General features: G+C 59.5%; 1 protein-coding gene across 1 annotated transcript in view; it reads left to right on the top strand.

Annotated features, from left to right (window-relative positions):
• The window catches only part of ANK1 (ankyrin 1), a 90,235-nt gene extending 83,119 nt beyond the window's left edge, over positions 1-7,116 (top strand). Inside the window, exons 39-42 of the mRNA XM_079908882.1 lie at positions 645-903; positions 5,058-5,141; positions 6,086-6,151; positions 6,457-7,116. Coding sequence (XP_079765008.1) covers positions 645-903; positions 5,058-5,141; positions 6,086-6,151; positions 6,457-6,558 — 511 coding nt within the window. The 3' untranslated portion in view covers positions 6,559-7,116. The remainder of the gene's footprint in view (positions 1-644; positions 904-5,057; positions 5,142-6,085; positions 6,152-6,456) is intronic.
• The last annotated feature ends 10,249 nt before the right edge of the window (positions 7,117-17,365 follow it).

A 17,365-nucleotide genomic window follows, 5' to 3' on the forward strand; every position in this document is an offset into this window, starting at 1 on the left:
GTTGGACACGCACACCTGCAGTTCAAGGAAGAGATGCTGGGGACCCACATCTGGGGTTAAGGCCACGGGTTGAATGAGCTTGCGGAGCACGTGGGTGTAGACAGAGAAGAACTGAGTCTGGGGCCTTCCAGGGTCAGAAGCCAGGGAAATTAGGAGGATCCCGCAAAGGATGCTGAGAAGGAACGGCCAGAGAGGGAGGGAAAAACAGGCACATGTGTCCCGGAGGCTGTGGAAGAGCCTGCGTCAAGGGGGAGGGGTGATCATTTTGCCAGCTGAGCCCAGGCGTGAGGACCGTGCGGTGGGAGTGACCTGAGGGACTGGAGGGTGGTGGGTGGGATGACGGGTGTGGGGACCCCGATGACGGGACCGTGAGCCACGTGCCTCGGGAGCCCAGAGCGTGGAGCCATCCATTCACAGGGTGGGGCCCAGCGCCACCGGTGTCCGTGGGCCTCTCCACCAGGACAGCAAGGATGGCCCACGCGGGCCTCTGGACAGGGCAGTCGCTGTGCGACAGCTCATGCTCTCCCGACCTCCAGTGGGCGGGACAGGATCCGTCCTGGATGGGCCAGGGCTCTGGAGGGGGAGGGTCTCTGAGAGCGGAGACTGGGGGTGACTGGTGTCCTCGGTCTCTTCCTGGGCCCCAGACTGCAGGACTGGGATGCGGAAGGCTCCATCGTCTCCTATCTGCAAGAGGCCACACAAGGCTCCTGGGGGGAGGAGACCCTGCAAGGCCCACACTCGTTCCAGAGAACCGTCAGCAGGTCTTGGGAGCACGAAGAGGTCCTGGGCTCTGCACCGGAGCGCGCACACACGGAGCAGCCCGAGGCCGGCAGGGACCGGAGACCACAGGGCCCCAGCGAGTGGATGCAGGAGGCTGTCAGCACCTTCTCCCACCACGTACAGGTGAGAGCCCGCGGGGAGCCGCCACTGATGCTCCAGCCAGAGGGCCAGGCCTGGGGCAGCTGCTCACTTGCTCAGGCCCCTAGCCGGGCGTGTTTTCCAGCTTTAAAAATCGTGGCAGTGGCTTATCTTTTTCTCTTTCCACGTGTCTGCCTCCTTGATCCCTGAGAGGGAGGGGAGAGGCTCACCTTGATGAGACTTCCAGGCACCTCCCCTCCACTGCCCTCCAGATGCCCAGGGTCACAGGGTCAGAGGTTGGCTTTGCAGGGCCGTTGCCAAAGCCGTAGTTTTTTGTTTTTGGGGGTTTTTTTTGCGGTACGCGGGCCTCTCACCACTGTGGCCTCTCCCGCTGCGGAGCACAGGCTCCGGACGCACAGGCTCAGCGGCCATGGCTCACGGGCCCAGCCGCTCCGCGGCATGTGGGATCTTCCCAGGCCGGGGCACGAACCCGCATCCCCTGCATCGGCAGGCGGACTCTCAACCACTGCGCCACCAGGGAAGCCCCAAAGCCCTAGTTTTGTTTGCTTTCTTTTTCCGTCGTGGTTTAGGAAGAAGGGCTTAGCACCAGAGACCTGGAGGCCAGGCTAACTCGGGTCCCGCCGTGTCTGTAGGGGCGAGGACCAGCCACTGTCCCGCCCCGGGTGCCCTTGTGTAAACGAGGTAGAGAAAGGATTGTCGCCAGGGTTCACTGGGGACTCCTTGCCCGTGCGGGTGGGCTCCCTGGGTGGAACAGGCTGGGACCGAGGGCGCGATCCCGGCACAGGCTCCAGCTGCCTGCACCCTCCGCCCTCCTGGCCTCCCTTCAGTCCTCCCTACTTATTTATTTTATTTATTTGCTTTTATCTTCACTCCCCATTCCCATAGACATCATTTTAATGTGGTTTTGGAAACAGTTTTATTACGAAAGATTGCAAATAGATACCAAACCAGACAGAACAGTCTGTCACCTTTGCGCGCACGCAGTGCCCAGGCGCTGCCCCTGCCTGCTGGCGGCCCTCTGGTTTCATCACCCCACCCTCACCCCCGAGGGGTCCCCCCACGTTATCTTGACGTTAATCCCAGACATCTTACGAACGTGTCTTTTTAATTCGTGCGTTTTTATAAAGTTCGCGTCGCTGCTCTGTGCACGTGTGGTTTTAACGCGTATGTAACAATGTGCTCCGCCCTCCCTGGCTTCTTCTCTTCGGTCAGCATCGGTTCCTCACCCTCCCTCCCCTCCACTGCCCTCTCCTCCCCTCCCCTCGCTCCTGTCCAAGCCCGAGCCTCGAAGGCACCTCTGAGGACCCCAGGACCAGGCGGGCTCCACGATGACCTGGGCTGCTGGCTGCCACGCGCTGCCAGGAATTAAACAGGGTGGTACTTAGAAGGCGTCCCTGCCGAGTCCGCACCACCGACGGCTGGGCGGCTGCACCCATTTTTTAACCCCAGGTCACCCCGTGCGTTCTTGGCCGAGGGGCTGTTCCACGGGACCCTCTGCTGCCTCTCCCGGTAGTGAGCGCTTGTCCCATAGCACAGATGGCCCCGCTCCGGGTCTGTGCCCCCGACCCCCGCCCGGAGTCCCGGGGAAGGAGCGTCTCTGCGGTTGGCTTTGCTGAGGGGAGGCCTGGAGAGGAAGCAGGACCACCCCAGGGGACCGCGAGAGAAACCCTCTAGGTCATTTGGCCCAACTGCCTCATTTACAAATGGGGAAACTGAGGCCCAGGAGAGTCTGGGACCTCCTGACCCCCAGTCCCAGTGAGCCAGCACCTCCCTGCCTAAGGCGGATGGGAGGGTAGGTGAGCTGTTTCCTAATCACCTGCCAGGGCTCCAGGGACGATAACGAGCCCTGTTTACGGTGACGGTTTGCAGAGCACCTGTTTGCTAGGATTTCCAGTGAGTCTCAAAAAACACGGGGTCGGGGAGTGGGGTATAACTGGGGGCCTGAACCTGCAAGGCAGCCAGTCCCTCTCTGCGGCCCCGGCGGGCAGCATCTGACCTTGAACTCCTAGGCTGGGCTCAGACCCAGGGCTCTCGTGCCCCCTTGCACGTGTGGCTTCTGTGTCCCAGGTGCTCTCTTGTGGAGATGAGGCAGGATTGTGCCGGGGTCGGAGCTGGAAATCTGACCCTCATTTCCTTACTCTTCCACGTAGCAAGTTATCAATCTCTCTGTGCCTCTGTTTCCTTTGTGTGAGATGGGAAAATCAGAGACGCGATGGGGGGTGCTGCAGGCGTAACCGTTAGTGTGTGAAACGCACACAGAGCCCCTCCTGGGCAACGGGCTGCGTGGGGTGTTTGCTGTCACCACCCCTAGCGGTGGGCTCACAAACCGTGCGACCCCCCGGCACTCTCGGAACGGGAAGAGAGCTCCTGAACCCGCCCCTGTTTGACCGCCGGGGAAACCGAGGCCCAGAGAAGGCGCCCCGCTTCCCTGAGCCCCTCAGCGGGAAGCCGCAGGGTCAGTGTGCCGGGTCCAGTTCCTGGTTCTTTCTGCCACGCCGGCTGCAGGCCAGAGAGGAACGGCCTGATCCCAGGAGGGGAATTCCTTTCAGCCGCAGCTGCTGGGCTGCATTAGGGAGTCAGCTCTGCAAAGCTGAGTTTAATGCGCATGGTTCCTGCCCTGGTGTTGACAGCCCAGCCTGGGAAGAGCCTTTAAGGACAGGCCTTAAATAGACACACCAGTGACACGCTCGCATTTGGGGTTGCTGTGCCGTGTAAGCGGGGACCGAGGCCAGAGGGGCTGATGGAGTTGCACGGGCTCCCAGGCCCCTCCCTGGACGCCTGCACTCCCAGAGCTGGGCCTGAGCAAATCACTCACCAGGGGCTATTTTTGAAACAAACCCTGCACCCTCCAGGGTGTTAGCCGGCCCCATCCCATGAGCGAGCGGGGTGACATCATTCTGATCATGCCAGTAGCAGCCCAGGGACACACACAAGTAGCCACGTTCTGGAGACATCTTATTTTCCCAAGTCCGAACGGGACAGTTTTCCTGGGCAGAGCTGCCTCTAGCTGTCACGGGGCCACCGGCTCTCAGGGCTGGTGTCGCACACGGTGACTTTAACACGCGCCTCCAGCGCCCAGGACATGCACACCTGCCTGCTTCCTTCTAGCCCTGCCGGACAGCCCGGCAGCTGGCTTGGGAGCTAAAATTACTGGAGCCTGACGTCACCCGGGCCGAGGGCAGAGCTGGGCTCTCAGCAGGAGGGCACTCTGGCGGCAGTTCCACTAGGGGCCCTGCCGCCTCCCTCGCGTGGAGAAAATGGAGGGTGTCCCAGGGGGCCTCCAGAGTCCCAGAGGAGAATGAGAGGCTGGCCCCCCGCCTGGTGGCCCCCTGGCTGCGCAGGCCCCGGAGGGCCAGACTGGTGAGGAGGTGGCGATGTGGACCTTCATCACCCAGCTGCTGGTCACCCTGGTGCTGCTGGGCTTCTTTCTGGTCAGCTGCCAGAACGTGATGCACATCGTCCGGGGCTCCCTGTGCTTTGTGCTGAAGCACGTCCACCAGGAGCTGGACAAGGAGCTGGGGGAGAGCGAGGGCCTGAGCGACGACGAGGAGACCATCTCCACCAGGGTGGTCCGGCGCCGGGTCCTCCTGAAGGTAACCCAGGCGGGGGCAGCGCCGGGATGTGCGGGACGCTGGCGAGGACGCCTGCTGGAAGAGGCCGGGCGGGCCTCGGGTGGAACGTGCAGGGCCGCAGCTGGGCGGCACTCCCTGCCCGGCCCACCCCCGACTCCCCGGCGCGGCAGAGGAAGCTCGGCTCCGGGACTTAGGAAGCCGGCCCCCTCCTGCTTCTGTCCCCAGCCAGCCCAGTGAGGCAGCAAGTCACCCTCCGGGCAAAGGCGTCTGGGGCAGGGGGTTCTTTCCTGTCAAGTGCCGTTGGAGTAGAAATCGGGGGCCTCCCTCCGTCTCCGTAAATCCCGCATAATCGCCCCTGTTTTGCCCACCCCCGCTGCCGGGGCAGCGCTCCTGGGAGCCCAGGGCTCCCTCCTGTCCTGGGCCCAGGACCCCCCGGGGTGCCCCTCATGCAGAGCCTGGTTTGGCGGCCGAGTTGCAGTTTTCTGCCAGGATGGGGACTTGTGGGACTGTGGCTACTGCTGGCGCCACTTTATTTCTTCATCCTCTGTCCTTATTCCCAAATTCCCGCTTATCAATCTTGAGTTTTCTCCCTTTCTCTAATTCCAGGGGGATGAGCTTCAGAATATTCCAGGGGAGCAGGTGACAGAGGAGCATTTCACGGATGAGCAGGGCAACGTCGTCACCAAGAAGGTGGGTGCAGAGTCCCCCTGAGCTGGGCAGAGGCCGGCGGGCTAGAAGCTTACAGAGGTGGTGGACTCACCCCCAGCTTCTTGCTGCTGCCCTAGCAGAGGGGTAGGCACCTGCCACAGTCCAGATGTGACATTCCTTACAGCCACCTTGCCTGATTCAGCCTGAATTCAGCTCCTCCGACTGGGTTCCAGAATGACCGGGCCCCGTGGAACCCCCCAAACCTAGTCCTGTGATGCCTGTTCCTGAAAACAGCTGTATGACAGCAGTACGGGGGTCCCTGTGGGCCTCCTGAGATAAAAGGACGTGGGAATGCATGGGGTTGGCAGTAGGTTTACACCAGGAGACGTGATTCTGCCTAACGGGTGCTGGGCACGGTGCTAGGTGTGGGCAGAAGGCAGACCTGTGTTGCTCCGGGGCTCATGCTAGGTCAGAGCAGGACCCCGTCTTCCCTCCTGCACGGGGAGCTTCATGCTCGTGTGTGTTCTCACCTCCCACTGCTTGCACGCGGTAGGTGCAGAGCAGACTGTCGTTGGAATATCTGGATGCGTGAATAGGGAACAGGTGGATCCCAGGGACAGGAACGCCCTGCCCTTCGGGGGCTCCCAGTCCTAAGGGGAAGACGGAGGGCGTAAACTTCCAGCACACCAGGAGGCAGGATGGACCGCCCTGGGCTAGAGATAGAAGTCAGGGGGGGCGGTGGTGAGACCCCGATCATCCATGAGCCTCAGTAAGAACCCCCCGCAAATTCCAGCCCCTCTGAGGCTGCCCAGTGCGAATTCCCCACCCGATGGGGGCGAGAGGCCGTCCCCGATCTTGACCGCTCAGGGAAGGGCACCTGGGGACAAAGGCTGCTTCTAACCCCCCAGCTCATTCCGGGACCTGCTCTTTTCGAGCTCTGTCTGGCCGGCTTCCCCAGCCCCTTCTGCCCTCCCTCTCTTCTGCAGATCATTCGCAAAGTTGTTCTCCACGTCGATCCATCCGGAGCCGATGGCACCCAGGAGCCCGAGGAGGTGATTTCTGGGGGGCCCCTGGAGGACCCTAGTGAGATGGAGGCCGGTGTTGATTACTTTATGACTCACGCCAAGGTACTGCCTGAGCTGCAGCCTCCCAGGCCCTCGCTCTTCCGAGGGGCCGGCCCGTGACTCCTGCTGCCCTCTGCGCCAGCCCCCTTGGGGCTCACCTCTCACCTCTCTGCTCCCCCTCGAGCCTCCTGCCCCCGGTGGCACTGTTCCCACCACCTCCGTAGGGCGCCTGTGTTCTCTTGCCGTCTCTGTGTGTGATCTGTCCTGCCTTGTGTCTGCAATGCTGTCTCCAGGTGGAGCTGAGAGGGTACAGTAGCCTGCAGCCGGACCTGATAGAGGGCAGGAAGGGGGCTCAGATAGTGAAGCGGGCCAGCCTCAAAAGGGGGAAACAGTGATCTCGAGCCCCTCCCTGTGGAATGGCCTCTTTGGAGGTAATGCCGTCGTTCTCCGTCTTCTCTGCATGGCCTGGTCCCCCGCGACGCCCCGCTGAGAGGCTGCGGACTTGCGCACCCCTACCCCGCTCCTCCTGGAACTCCCTCCCCTCCCAGCCCCTCCCGCTGCCCAGCATGACACAGGAGGACCAGGCACCGCTGTGGGCTCCAAGCACAGACTCCCACCTGCTAACGGTGCCTCTGAGCTCCATTGCCTCCGAGAGAAAACAGCAGCACCTGCTGACCTGTTCCTCGGCAAGCGCAAAAATACAGATTTGAAAAAGTGCTTCCGTGAGTGCGAAGCACTCGGTACATCTCAGTAGGAATGTTGCCCTGGAAGCCCAGCAAGGGGGTCTGGAGGAGGAGGGGCGGGGCCCTGGAGGGTGCAGCGGGGTCTGCTAGGCTGTGCTGTTTCAGTGCACGTGGCCAGGAAGAGCTGGACAGGGAGAGGCCTGGAACCCAGCTGTGCCTTGAACCTTGAACCCAAGGCTCCCATCCTCCGTGGTATTTCCTGAAGCTGTTACGCCCTTGCTTTCTAGGAAGAGGCAAAGTTAACAGGAGGCTGTGGGAGCACTGCCGGCTGGGGGGCGGGGGCGTGATGTGCAGTGAGGGAGGGAGGGAGGCCGAGAAGACGCGGCGAAGGCTCTCCAGCGGGCTGAGCAGTGCTGGGGGCTTCGGGGCCAGCTCGGACCTCCGTCCTCCCTGAGGGGTCCTGTACTGAGCTGCCCCGAGGCCCTTCGCTGTGCCCAGCTCGGGCCAGCTCAGTACCGGGCGCGTCGGGGTGGGAGTCGGCCGGAAGCAGGAAGCACGTGGCCCCAGCTCCCGCTGGCACCGGGTTATTGTCACCTACACCCCCAGGGCCCGGCTCTGGGCCCGCGGCCAGCAGCCTCCCCTTCCGCATTCGGCAAAAAGCAGGGCCGCCGCCTCCCGAGCCCCCAGAAGTGCTGACTCCGGGCTTCCCTCAGCACTTGGGCAAAAGAAAAAGGTCTGGCCTATCCAGTTATAGGATAAAATTAGACCTGACTTCTCAGCAGCTTAAGGAGGTCACATTGTTAACCCCCGCACTGCCAGGGGTCCGCCGGGCTGCTGGTTTAGGACGTCAGCTGTGATCAGTCCTGGAAATAGTCCAAAGGTGCAAGTAATTCGAAAAACCAGAGAGTGGAAGGAAAAGTACACTCTTGGGCCTTATTTTCCTTAGGGCAGAGACTGAAGCTTTCAATCCCAGCTTCTGTTTGGCTCAGGTTTTGCTGGTGTTCCTGAACAGGAGAGAGGCAGCCCAGAAGCCAGGCGAGGGGAAGGGAGGAACCCAGACATTTTTCAAAAAATGTTTCTGTAGGTGATCTGCAAAGTGGCTGAACCCCCCACCCCCGGGCGTGGGTGTTAGGGGACACGGAGCAGAGCAGCCAGGCCGTAGCACAGGGCCGGGGCCTCTGCCAGGAAGAGGCCAGGGGAGCGTGCAGTGGGGACCGTGGTGCGGAAGCCAGCGTGCGGGAGGGACAGCCCAGGGGACAGCCTGCCGTCTGAACAAGACAAAGACCGCTGAGGGCTCTCTGGTCCTCCAGACGCACCGCCTGCCACTCGCAAGCATGCACGGCCCCCAGCATTGATGGATTCCAAATGACTGCAAACTTGCAAATTCGCCTACTAGCTACAGTTTATTGTACCCCCAAACGTCGCGCTCCCAGCACTTCCCTCCCGTGGCCTTTCAGGGACGCGCGCACAGTGGTGAAGCACTGAATGCCCTGCGTGCCTGTTCTCAGCTGAGGTCAAACAAGGAGGCCTTCTCTCTGTCCCCGTTTCAGCTCACACTCTGAACAATTGCCCTTTTTGCGGTCTATTCAGTGTCACGGTTTTTTTTTTTTTGCATTTTTATGCTGTTTGTTGGTGATTTCGCTGTTTGAAATGGCCCTGCTGTCTTGTGTTCCTAAGAGCGGCAGGGCCGTGATGGGCCGTGCGTGGGAAGTCGTGTTTAGGGGAGCCTCGTTCAGGCACGAGTTATAGCTCTGTCGGACGTGAGTGCAGTGTTCATAAAGCAACAGTATACAGTTGACCCTTGAACAACTCGGGGGTTGGGGCGCCAACCCCCAGGCAGTTGAAAATCCCAGCACCCCTCTCTCTGCCTCAAAAGTAAAGGAACTGATGAAGGACTCACTCCCAGGGCGGGAAGCTGAAACAGCGCGGCTAGAATCCTGGGCTCAAACTCTAGTTCTTTTATTTCTATGTGTTGTGATCTGTAATCCAATACAAACTTGTCCCCACACTTAGTTCATTTAAAGGTCTGTAAAATGAAAATGCAGACACTGTATTTATTGGAGAAAAACAATGCAGAAGGGGACCCGTGCAATTCAAACCCACATTGTTCAAGGGTCAATCGTACATGAAATACGTTGTCTTTAAAGAGAGACACACAAGGTTGTGTGTTCATTGGTTGACAAAACCGTTGTGACCAGAGGCTGGCAGGAACCCTGCACTGTACTGTCCTCGGGAGCGGTGGTCCCAGTATTGGCTAATTCAGGGCTCCTGGCGACTTGAGAGAACATGCCTCCTGCGAACAAGGGGTATTGACTGTTTCGGAGAGAGTGAAAGTGGGTTGGGGCCCAGGGTCCAGGCCTGGCTCCTCCAGTTCCCAGGTTACCTTACATGTTGTTTCACTCCCTAAGCTTCCCTCTCCTCGAGGGAGGATGAAATGAGTCCCTCTGTGTGTCACACTGGTGTAAAAAGGCTTAAAAATAACCAGGGTAACTGTGAGGATGGCTGAGAGGGGTAAGAACAGTGTGTTCTGGCGCTCAACCAGTTGCAGGTCTTCCTTGTAGCGTGACCGGGGCGGTCAGCTGACCTCTCCCAAGCCCCAGGCGCCCCAGCTGTGAAATGGCAGTAACGCCGCTATTCCCTTTGTACGGCGATCGATGATGGGTTTCTCTTCGTGAGAGGACTTTCTGAATTGTCAAGTCCTAATCCACCAATTCTCAAAGTGCCTTCCGCATCCCAGTCGCCCGAGAGTCTGGTTAGGATGCAGACTCCTGGCCCCTGACCCGCACCTACTGCATGACAGGTCTGGAGCTCGGGATTTGGCCGTAAGCTCGAGTGATTCTGATGCCGATTGAAGAGTGGGTTACTAGGACCAATTCTGGTTTTCCTTCCCAAACCTCCCAGAGGTGCCGTGGCACAGCTGTAGAATTTACACCTGAAGGGTGAGCAGAGATGAGTGATGGTGACAGTGTTCAAAGCCGTGGAACGCCCCAAAGGGCCGAACACCCCAATCCTAGGCGCCTGCTCTGATTCCCCTGCAATCACGCCCAACCTCGGGAAGGATTTTGCAGGAGGCCCGGCGTGGGCGTGAGGGGTGCTTTCTGGTTGTACTTAAGCAGTTAGAAAATAGCTGTGGAGTCAAGCCTGATGGGGTGCAGCAGACAGTAGCAGCTGTGCCCAAGTACGTGGGTCCAAGAACCAGGGTGTCGGCGCTGCCAGAGGACAGCGGAGAGCAGGCAGCCTGTGTCCTCGGGTTAGAGGCACCTGGCCGGGCGCTGGTGGTACCACCCATGCGACGGCTGTTGTTGTTTTGTTTCCCTTTTTAAGAGACACTTTCCATTTAGGCACTGTGGTTGCAAGACCTGTGTTGGCTCTGACTGACTAGAGTGTTTTAGTAAATTTGAAAATTCGCCTATTAGTAATCTCAACAGGAGGGGGCAAGGAGGCCAGGGGTCGTGTTTTACTTTGCTCTTTTAAGCGACAGTCCACCCTCACTCGCCAGCCCCGGCAGGTGTATCAGAGTCTGGGGCTGCAGGAGAGAGGAGAGAGGCGAGAGCCGCAGGCGCTGGCGGGGGAGGGGCAGGTGGCACAGCACAGAGAGATGACATGAGGAAAAAAGCCCGACCGGCACAGCCACTCGAAGTGGCAGGAGGCTATTTTCTAAGCGTTTATAGGGTGAGACCGGGTCCGGGGGCACCCAGGGCGGTGGCAGAGTACTGGACGCAGCTGCAGATTGCGGCTCTATTAGAGACTAATAGAGACGCACTGTATTCCCACCCCTGCTGCTGCCGGGGGGCTCCCGCCGGGCCCGTCCCTGCTCCTCCTGGAGCCTCAGCTCACCCAGAGATGGGAAGAACGGTTACGCTAGAATGACCTCTCAGCCTTGAACTTTCTCCTCTGCTCTGTGTCCGGGCAGAAGAGTGGGAGGGAGATGGTAGCCTGTCTTCCCCAGGCTCAAGCTTTCATAACATCTCCTATGTGGCGTGCTGAGCGCTGGGGCAGGCGCTGTGGGACTGGTAGGAAGGGTAAGGGCTTTGCTCTTGCCCTCAGAGTGTTTATACTCTAGCCAGGGAAGTAAGCAGACAAGAGAGAGGACAGACAGGACAGGGCATTTCTGGAGCCCAAGCACGGCGGCATCCAGTACCGCTCAGTATCCTGAGCGCTTCCTAGGTCGTTAGCTCTCCAGCATCACGACAATCAAACGAGGTACGTCCTGCTCCTGCCCTCGTCTTACGGCAGAGGAAACTGAGGCCCAGAGAGTGTAAGTAACTTGACCGAGGCCGCACAGCAGGAACTTGGCAGAGACAGGATATGAACGCCGGCAGACCGGCTTCAGAGTTCATACTCTTCACTGCACTCTGAGGTTACTCTGCACGCAAGGCAGCAGCAGGAGAGGACAGAGAAGGGGAGGCTGAAGGCTTCAGGAAGGCCTTGTGGAGGAGAGGTCTGAAGGGTGGTGGGCAGAACCTCAGCCGAGTGGAGACTGGATGGTGTCCTTGACGGGGGAGCCGAGGACAAAGGCGGGCGTGCAGGCTCTGGACTTGGAGGAGGGGCTTGGCTGGCGGTGATGGGACAGTCCCCTCCTGCGCAACCGCTCGCTCAAGCCACGGCAGTAGGAGGCCTGGCCTTTTGCTCTGGGGAGGAGCTCAGCCCCACCCTCCATGCCTGGGAGCCACTCAGGGTCGAGCTCCCCTTGATCACCTCCAGCCCTGGCACTGGTAGCACCCACGACGAGCTCCCTGTCCGGGGACACAGCTGTGCCTCAAGTGACTTCCCACCCCACCCAGGAGATTGTCAGCTCCTCTTAACGTTAAGTCCCTGCAGGCAGAACCCTGCGTGGCTGGGCTTGGAGATGGGGTTGTCCCCCCATCTCCCCCAGGCTGGAAGAGCAGGCCCCACGGGGTGGCAGGAGCCCCGTGTCTCTGTGATTCCCAGGCTGCAGCGTTGAACTTCACTCTGGCAAAGCTGCTGTCTTCCAGCCTAACATACATCGTCCCCTGGGGAGAAGCCATCTGGTTTTCAAAGATCTCTTTGCCCCAATAGAGGTTGTCCGTCCAAAGGGCACGGGGAGAGGAGCCCGAGGCCCCGACAGTAAGGGTTGTGGACCAGAGCCGAAGAGGCGCTAAGGTCCCTTGAGGCCGTGAGCTCCCGAGGCCGTGTCTGCTCCATCCCCGGGTCCCCAGGCTGGCACACAGGAGACATCAATGCATGTTGGCTGAACCAAACCGAGCAAGCCAGGGTGCTGCCACCGCCTAGCCTGGGCCTTGCTGGGCTCGAGCACACGGCCCCTCTCCTAGGTGCTGGGTACACGGGGACATCTCCCCAGGTGACCGCGCGGGCACAGAGTACCCCACAGGAGGGTCTCCCGGGGAGCTCATCGATGGGCACGGAGCTAGTGGCAGCCTCTGCGTCGGGCAGTGCGATAAGGATGGCTGGTGTTTCAGGAAGGTCCGGGCCAAGCTCAGTGCCTTTCAGCTCCTGCCTGGCTTGGGGAGGCTGCTTTTCCTGACTCACCCCTGCCTGAGCCGCCAGCACAAAACTCTGCATGGTGGGTTTTGGCTGGGAGTTGCGCCTCTAGATTCTAAGTGGCTCCTCTCTGTGTCCCTCAGGATCACACCTCGACACCCAACCCTTGAACTCCACACACTCTGCCACGCACCCGAGAGCTGGACCGAGGCCCCGGAAGCCGCGCACACATCCCTGGAGGCTTACGGCATGACCTCTGTAAGGGACGTCCTTTAGTCACCTGTTCGCATGAACGACCGACTGTAGACGCATGACCTACAGTCCTCTATCTTGCCTCTGGCGACGGTGGATCTCTTTCAGGAGTCTGGACGGAAGCAGCAAGAGGGGGGAGAGAGAGAGGGGGACGTAAAACAAGCGCAGGAGAGCACGGAACGCAGCAGCAAACAAGGGCTCTTTTGTGGCTGGGATGAGATATTTTTTTAAATCATTTCAATTTCGACTTGTTACAGGGTACTTTTTTTTCAACCTCATCTGTAAGAAATCCATGTGAGCTTCCTGGAAAGGAAGAAAAAAAAGAAAACTAGACATGAAATCAGTTCCACACCTTAATCCCTTACCCTCATCCACCAGCCTTCCCCACACCTCCACGCTCCACGTGTGACCAGCCCTGCCGCTGCCCTGTGGACCGAACCTTCCAGAACTCTCTACATGGCATCAGGACACACACACGCATACACACACACACACCACACACACACACACCCCTCTCCCCTCTGCTCAGTATACACACAGATTTTACTGTGACATCCGAAGTTGTATAGACTCTCCTGTGGATAAACTGGAAATTTTTTATGTTGTCGCTCTCTCTCTCTCTGCCAGTTTCAGTATTAATCATCTTCCAATGGAAAATCATTACCTTCAGAGTGCATTCGGGGTTCCTCGTGTTAGGGACTTAAGACTCTGAGGCGAGGACCCCCAGGCTTAGCTGTAGGGCTCCGAGGGAGCCAGTGCCCATCCAGAAGGGTCTTCACTCCCAGCTGGGGGAAGGCCGGTGGCTGTCCCAGGATTGCACCAGCATGTTCAATAGAGAAGAGGTTTTCTATATCTTCAAGCACTTATATCCTAGTCCGTGTTCAAAGTGTCAACTGTACAGTAAGCAGCCTTGTGTATATGAAAAACAATAAATACTATGCAAACCAATAGAAACACTTCAGCAGTATGTACAAAGCACTAACAGCTCAGCTCCTGAGGACTTCTCCAGGCTGTGGGAGGAGACAGCCTGTCTCTCAGTGAAAGAGGAAGGAAGGGAGTAGGCCTAGGGAATGCACCTGCCCGTTCTCAGGTCAGCCGCCGCCCCGAGGTCTCCCAGAGCGAACTTGGTGCTGTAAGTCCAGGCAGCCGCGGGATGCGGGGCCTGGGCTGGGCAGCCTCAGTGCCCCCATCTGACCAACACCCCACCCTGAACCCCCTGGAGAGGCAGCGCAGGGGGAGAAACGGCTGACCACCAGGAGGCCCCAGCCTGGAAGGAGACCTTCCTGGGCCAGGGCCCCGTCAGGGCAGGACGGAGACGGCGGCTGGCTGTTCCTCGCCTCGGTGCCATCGGGGAAGAGCCTTAAGTTACACCAGAGCCCCCGGCAGAGGGAGGCCCAAATCAGCACAACGCGCCTGCCCCGCGCGGCACCCTCCGGGCCAGGAGGGAGACTGCAGGCTCTTCTCGTCCGCCCGAGGGCCACTGTGTGTGGATGTCCGGTCACCTTCCTCCCTGCCTCTCTGCCGAGATGTCCTCAGAACACAGCCGAACCTTCCAAGTAGCACAGAAGCTCCCTCGATGTCAGAGCCCCCCAACCCCCGAGGCCCCGGCTGGCCCCGGCGCACAAGTGTTCTGGTGGGTCCGGGCGGGGCTGGCCGGGCTCCCCGAGGGGCGGGCGGGGAGTGGGAGCTTGAGCGCGCGCGTCGGTCCGCGAGCTCCAGACCCAACCCCCGCGGGGGCCGCGCGCAGAGCATCCCCGCCGGCCGGTCCCTCCGCCCCGCCGCGGCCGGCCGGACTCAGTGAAGGCCGAGGAAGACAGGCGCAGGGCCGCCTCCCGCCGCGATCTGCCGCCGCCGACCCAGTAGCTCCTGTAGAGCCGCGGCCCCGGCCCCGGTTGCGCTTTGGCTCGTCGCTCTGTCTGGCTTGGCTGCTTGGCCCGCCGGCCCCCGGGCCTCGGCGGCATGCTGCGTTCGCTGCTAGTAGGAGCTGTAGGGGAGAGGTTTGGGGTCGCCACATAATGCCTAGAGAATGCTGCAGTCTGCACCTTAGACGCTGTTTAGAAGTTTTGGAATCACCTTGATTTTTTAAATTGTTATGAAAATGATTCTTTTCTTGACTCCCACACGCTCTGTTCTTGGGAGGGACTTCCCACCGCACACCCCACTCCACTCTGATGTATAGACCATTCTCCCTACACCAGCTGAACAAATGTCAAAATTAATAAAGAACTCGACTCATGGCACAGGCCTCCATCTCTCCTTCCCGGCGCATCTTTGGGGAGTGTGGAGAGGGGGCGCTGGGGGAGTCTGGGGGTGATCAGTCTGCAGGGAGGCGCCCACCTTCTCTGGAAACCTGGACAGCCCCTTAATCAGGACCACCCACTCTAGGAGAGGCACTCCCCAGCCCGCAGATGGTAGAGCAGATTTCTGTCCCACCTGAGGACCATGTGATGGGGCAAGTCCAAGATGTTGGGAGGGGGGCGCACCACAAGCACCAGGGTACGTGGCTGAGCCCACAGTGGGCATACACTAAGGGGGAACCTCCCCCACAGTGCTCCCTGTGAAGGCATCTGGCCACTGCAGGCAATGCCATTCAGAGTTCAAGAACTTCCAAGAAAATCGCCCTGTTCCCAACTAGCTCCTAACACTTCATGCAAGGCTGGTCACCAAGCTGGCCTCAGTTTCCTCATCTGTCAAATGGGGGAAGGGATTAAGCGATTGCAAAAGTCTCTTCAGTTTGTCATCCTGGGAGTCCTGAACACAAATGCCTTTGTTAAGCTTGGCGATAAATAAGAATAAAATTATTTACTGCAGGTTTTCCTCCTCACGAGTTCCCATCATTGGTGGGGGGTCGGGGGGTGGCCAAGCACAGTCACAGTGTCCTAGGAGCACTCCCCGCCCTCACTCTGATTGTGAAGCTTCTCTCTCAGCATCAGAAAAGACATCCAGGCCAAGGGACCAGCCATGGCTGTGCACTGGCCTCGCCCAGAGGGTTTTGTAAAGCACAGGTTCAGGATCACAAATGCCTAGGTGATTCCTGCAGCAACACTGGGAACTGGAGCTGTTTCCCAAATGGTTGTGATGGGCAGTTTCGGAGTGCAGCCAATTCAGACCGATAAGAAATTTTCTCGTTTTTAATCCAAACTTCCAGAAAAACAAGGTCCACAGCCTTGTTGGGGTCTTTCTTGTGTTAACCTACGTCATCTACGCTACAGGGTCATGGCCAATTCCAGCCCGAGCAGATAACAGCAGCATGGGGAGAGCCGGCTCTCTGTGAGAGGGGAGCCTCCCCTCAGCCTGCGCCGTTGGCCTCCTGCAGGAAACCCGGGAGCAGGCTTGTCTCCACCTGCCAGAGGGTGACCGTGGGCTGGTCAGAAGCGGCTTTGGGACGGCCAGGCAGAGGAGGGACAGAAGTCCATCTGTCAGGCAGCCGCTGTTTCTCCTGTCATTTTGCGTGTCCGGACCAGCGACATGCTGATTGCCATTTTTAAAAAAACTGCAGGAAAGCATGCTGCTCCGTGCAGAAATGACCCAAGTTAGTTACTGCATTTTCCCTGTTGGTAAAACAGGAGAGAGACCCCAGTAGAGCCTTGTATGTTGTAAAAATTCATTAGGAAAAGAAAGTCATATGGGTGCTCGGCGATTCAACCTAGTCTCATCCGTCAAATATTTACTGAACACCAACCTAGAGCCCGGCACAGGCGCCGCCACTGAATCAGCGGCCATCTCAGCCATCAGAGGTTTCCATCCCAGGTGCCCAGCCAGGCAGAACATGACAGAGGCACAAATGAGTCCTCAGAGGAGGAGAAAGGGAGGACAGAGGGATCAGGGAAGGCTGCCCAGAGGCAGAGGCAGAGCCAGGAAGCACCCGCAGCCAGCACTCCCAGAGATGCCCCGCTCCCACCCCCTGCCCCAGGCTGCCGGGCAGGTTCCCACCCCCAGGCTCTCAGGCCCCAAAGTCCAGCCTCCCCACTTACCCGGCCCAGCACGGAGGAGGGAAGCGAAGCATCGTGTCCAGACTGCACACTCCCCCAGAGGCTTGGGCATGTGCACAGAAAGGGGCCTGGACACCTCAGAACAGCATCCCCTGAGCCCGCAGGGGGGGCCCCCCGGAGCGCTTTTTCCTAGATGCTCACTTGGGGGACCAGGAGCTGGTGGACCCTCTGAGAATGAACATAGGTTCCAGAGCACTCTCTCTTTTCTTTCTCCCCCTCTCTCTCCCCACACCCCCCCCCCCCATCTCTCTCTCTCCCTCTCTCTCTCTCTCTCTCTCTGGCGCGCGCGCGTGCACACACACACACACACACACACACACACACACACACGCTGGCTGATTTTACAGTCAATCTTTCAAAGTGCAATTTGTCTAGGAAAAGCCAATGTGAGGCCGGTGAGGGTTTCCACCAATGGCGACGCGGCTGGAGCAGCTCAGCCAGTCTCGGGTCTGTATTCTAATGGGCCCCATCTTTATCAGGGAAATGTTGCTTCTCTGAACTTGAAACTTCTCATGGAGGATCCCTAGACTCTGAGGCAGAGAAGGGGCCTGAGCTGAGGCGGGGGGAGCCGCCTCTCCCCAGGCCGGGCAGGGACAGAGGGCTCGCACCTGCCCTGGGAGCACCTGACTTCCCGAGGCTGACGTGGTCGCGGCCCCGGGCAAGGGCTGGGCTGGATGCCTGGGTGGGAGGGCGGCCTGGGGCTCGGGCAGCTTTGACCCTCCGGAGCTGCCATGGGATTCTGGGCCGGAGCTCGGGGGCTCTAGGGGTCTGCATTTGGGCTTCCCACCTCCCCTTGGCCCTTTGGCGGGGCC

This window comes from Stenella coeruleoalba (genome assembly GCF_951394435.1).
Source record: "Stenella coeruleoalba genome assembly, chromosome: 21".
Classification (NCBI taxonomy): domain Eukaryota; kingdom Metazoa; phylum Chordata; class Mammalia; order Artiodactyla; family Delphinidae; genus Stenella; species Stenella coeruleoalba.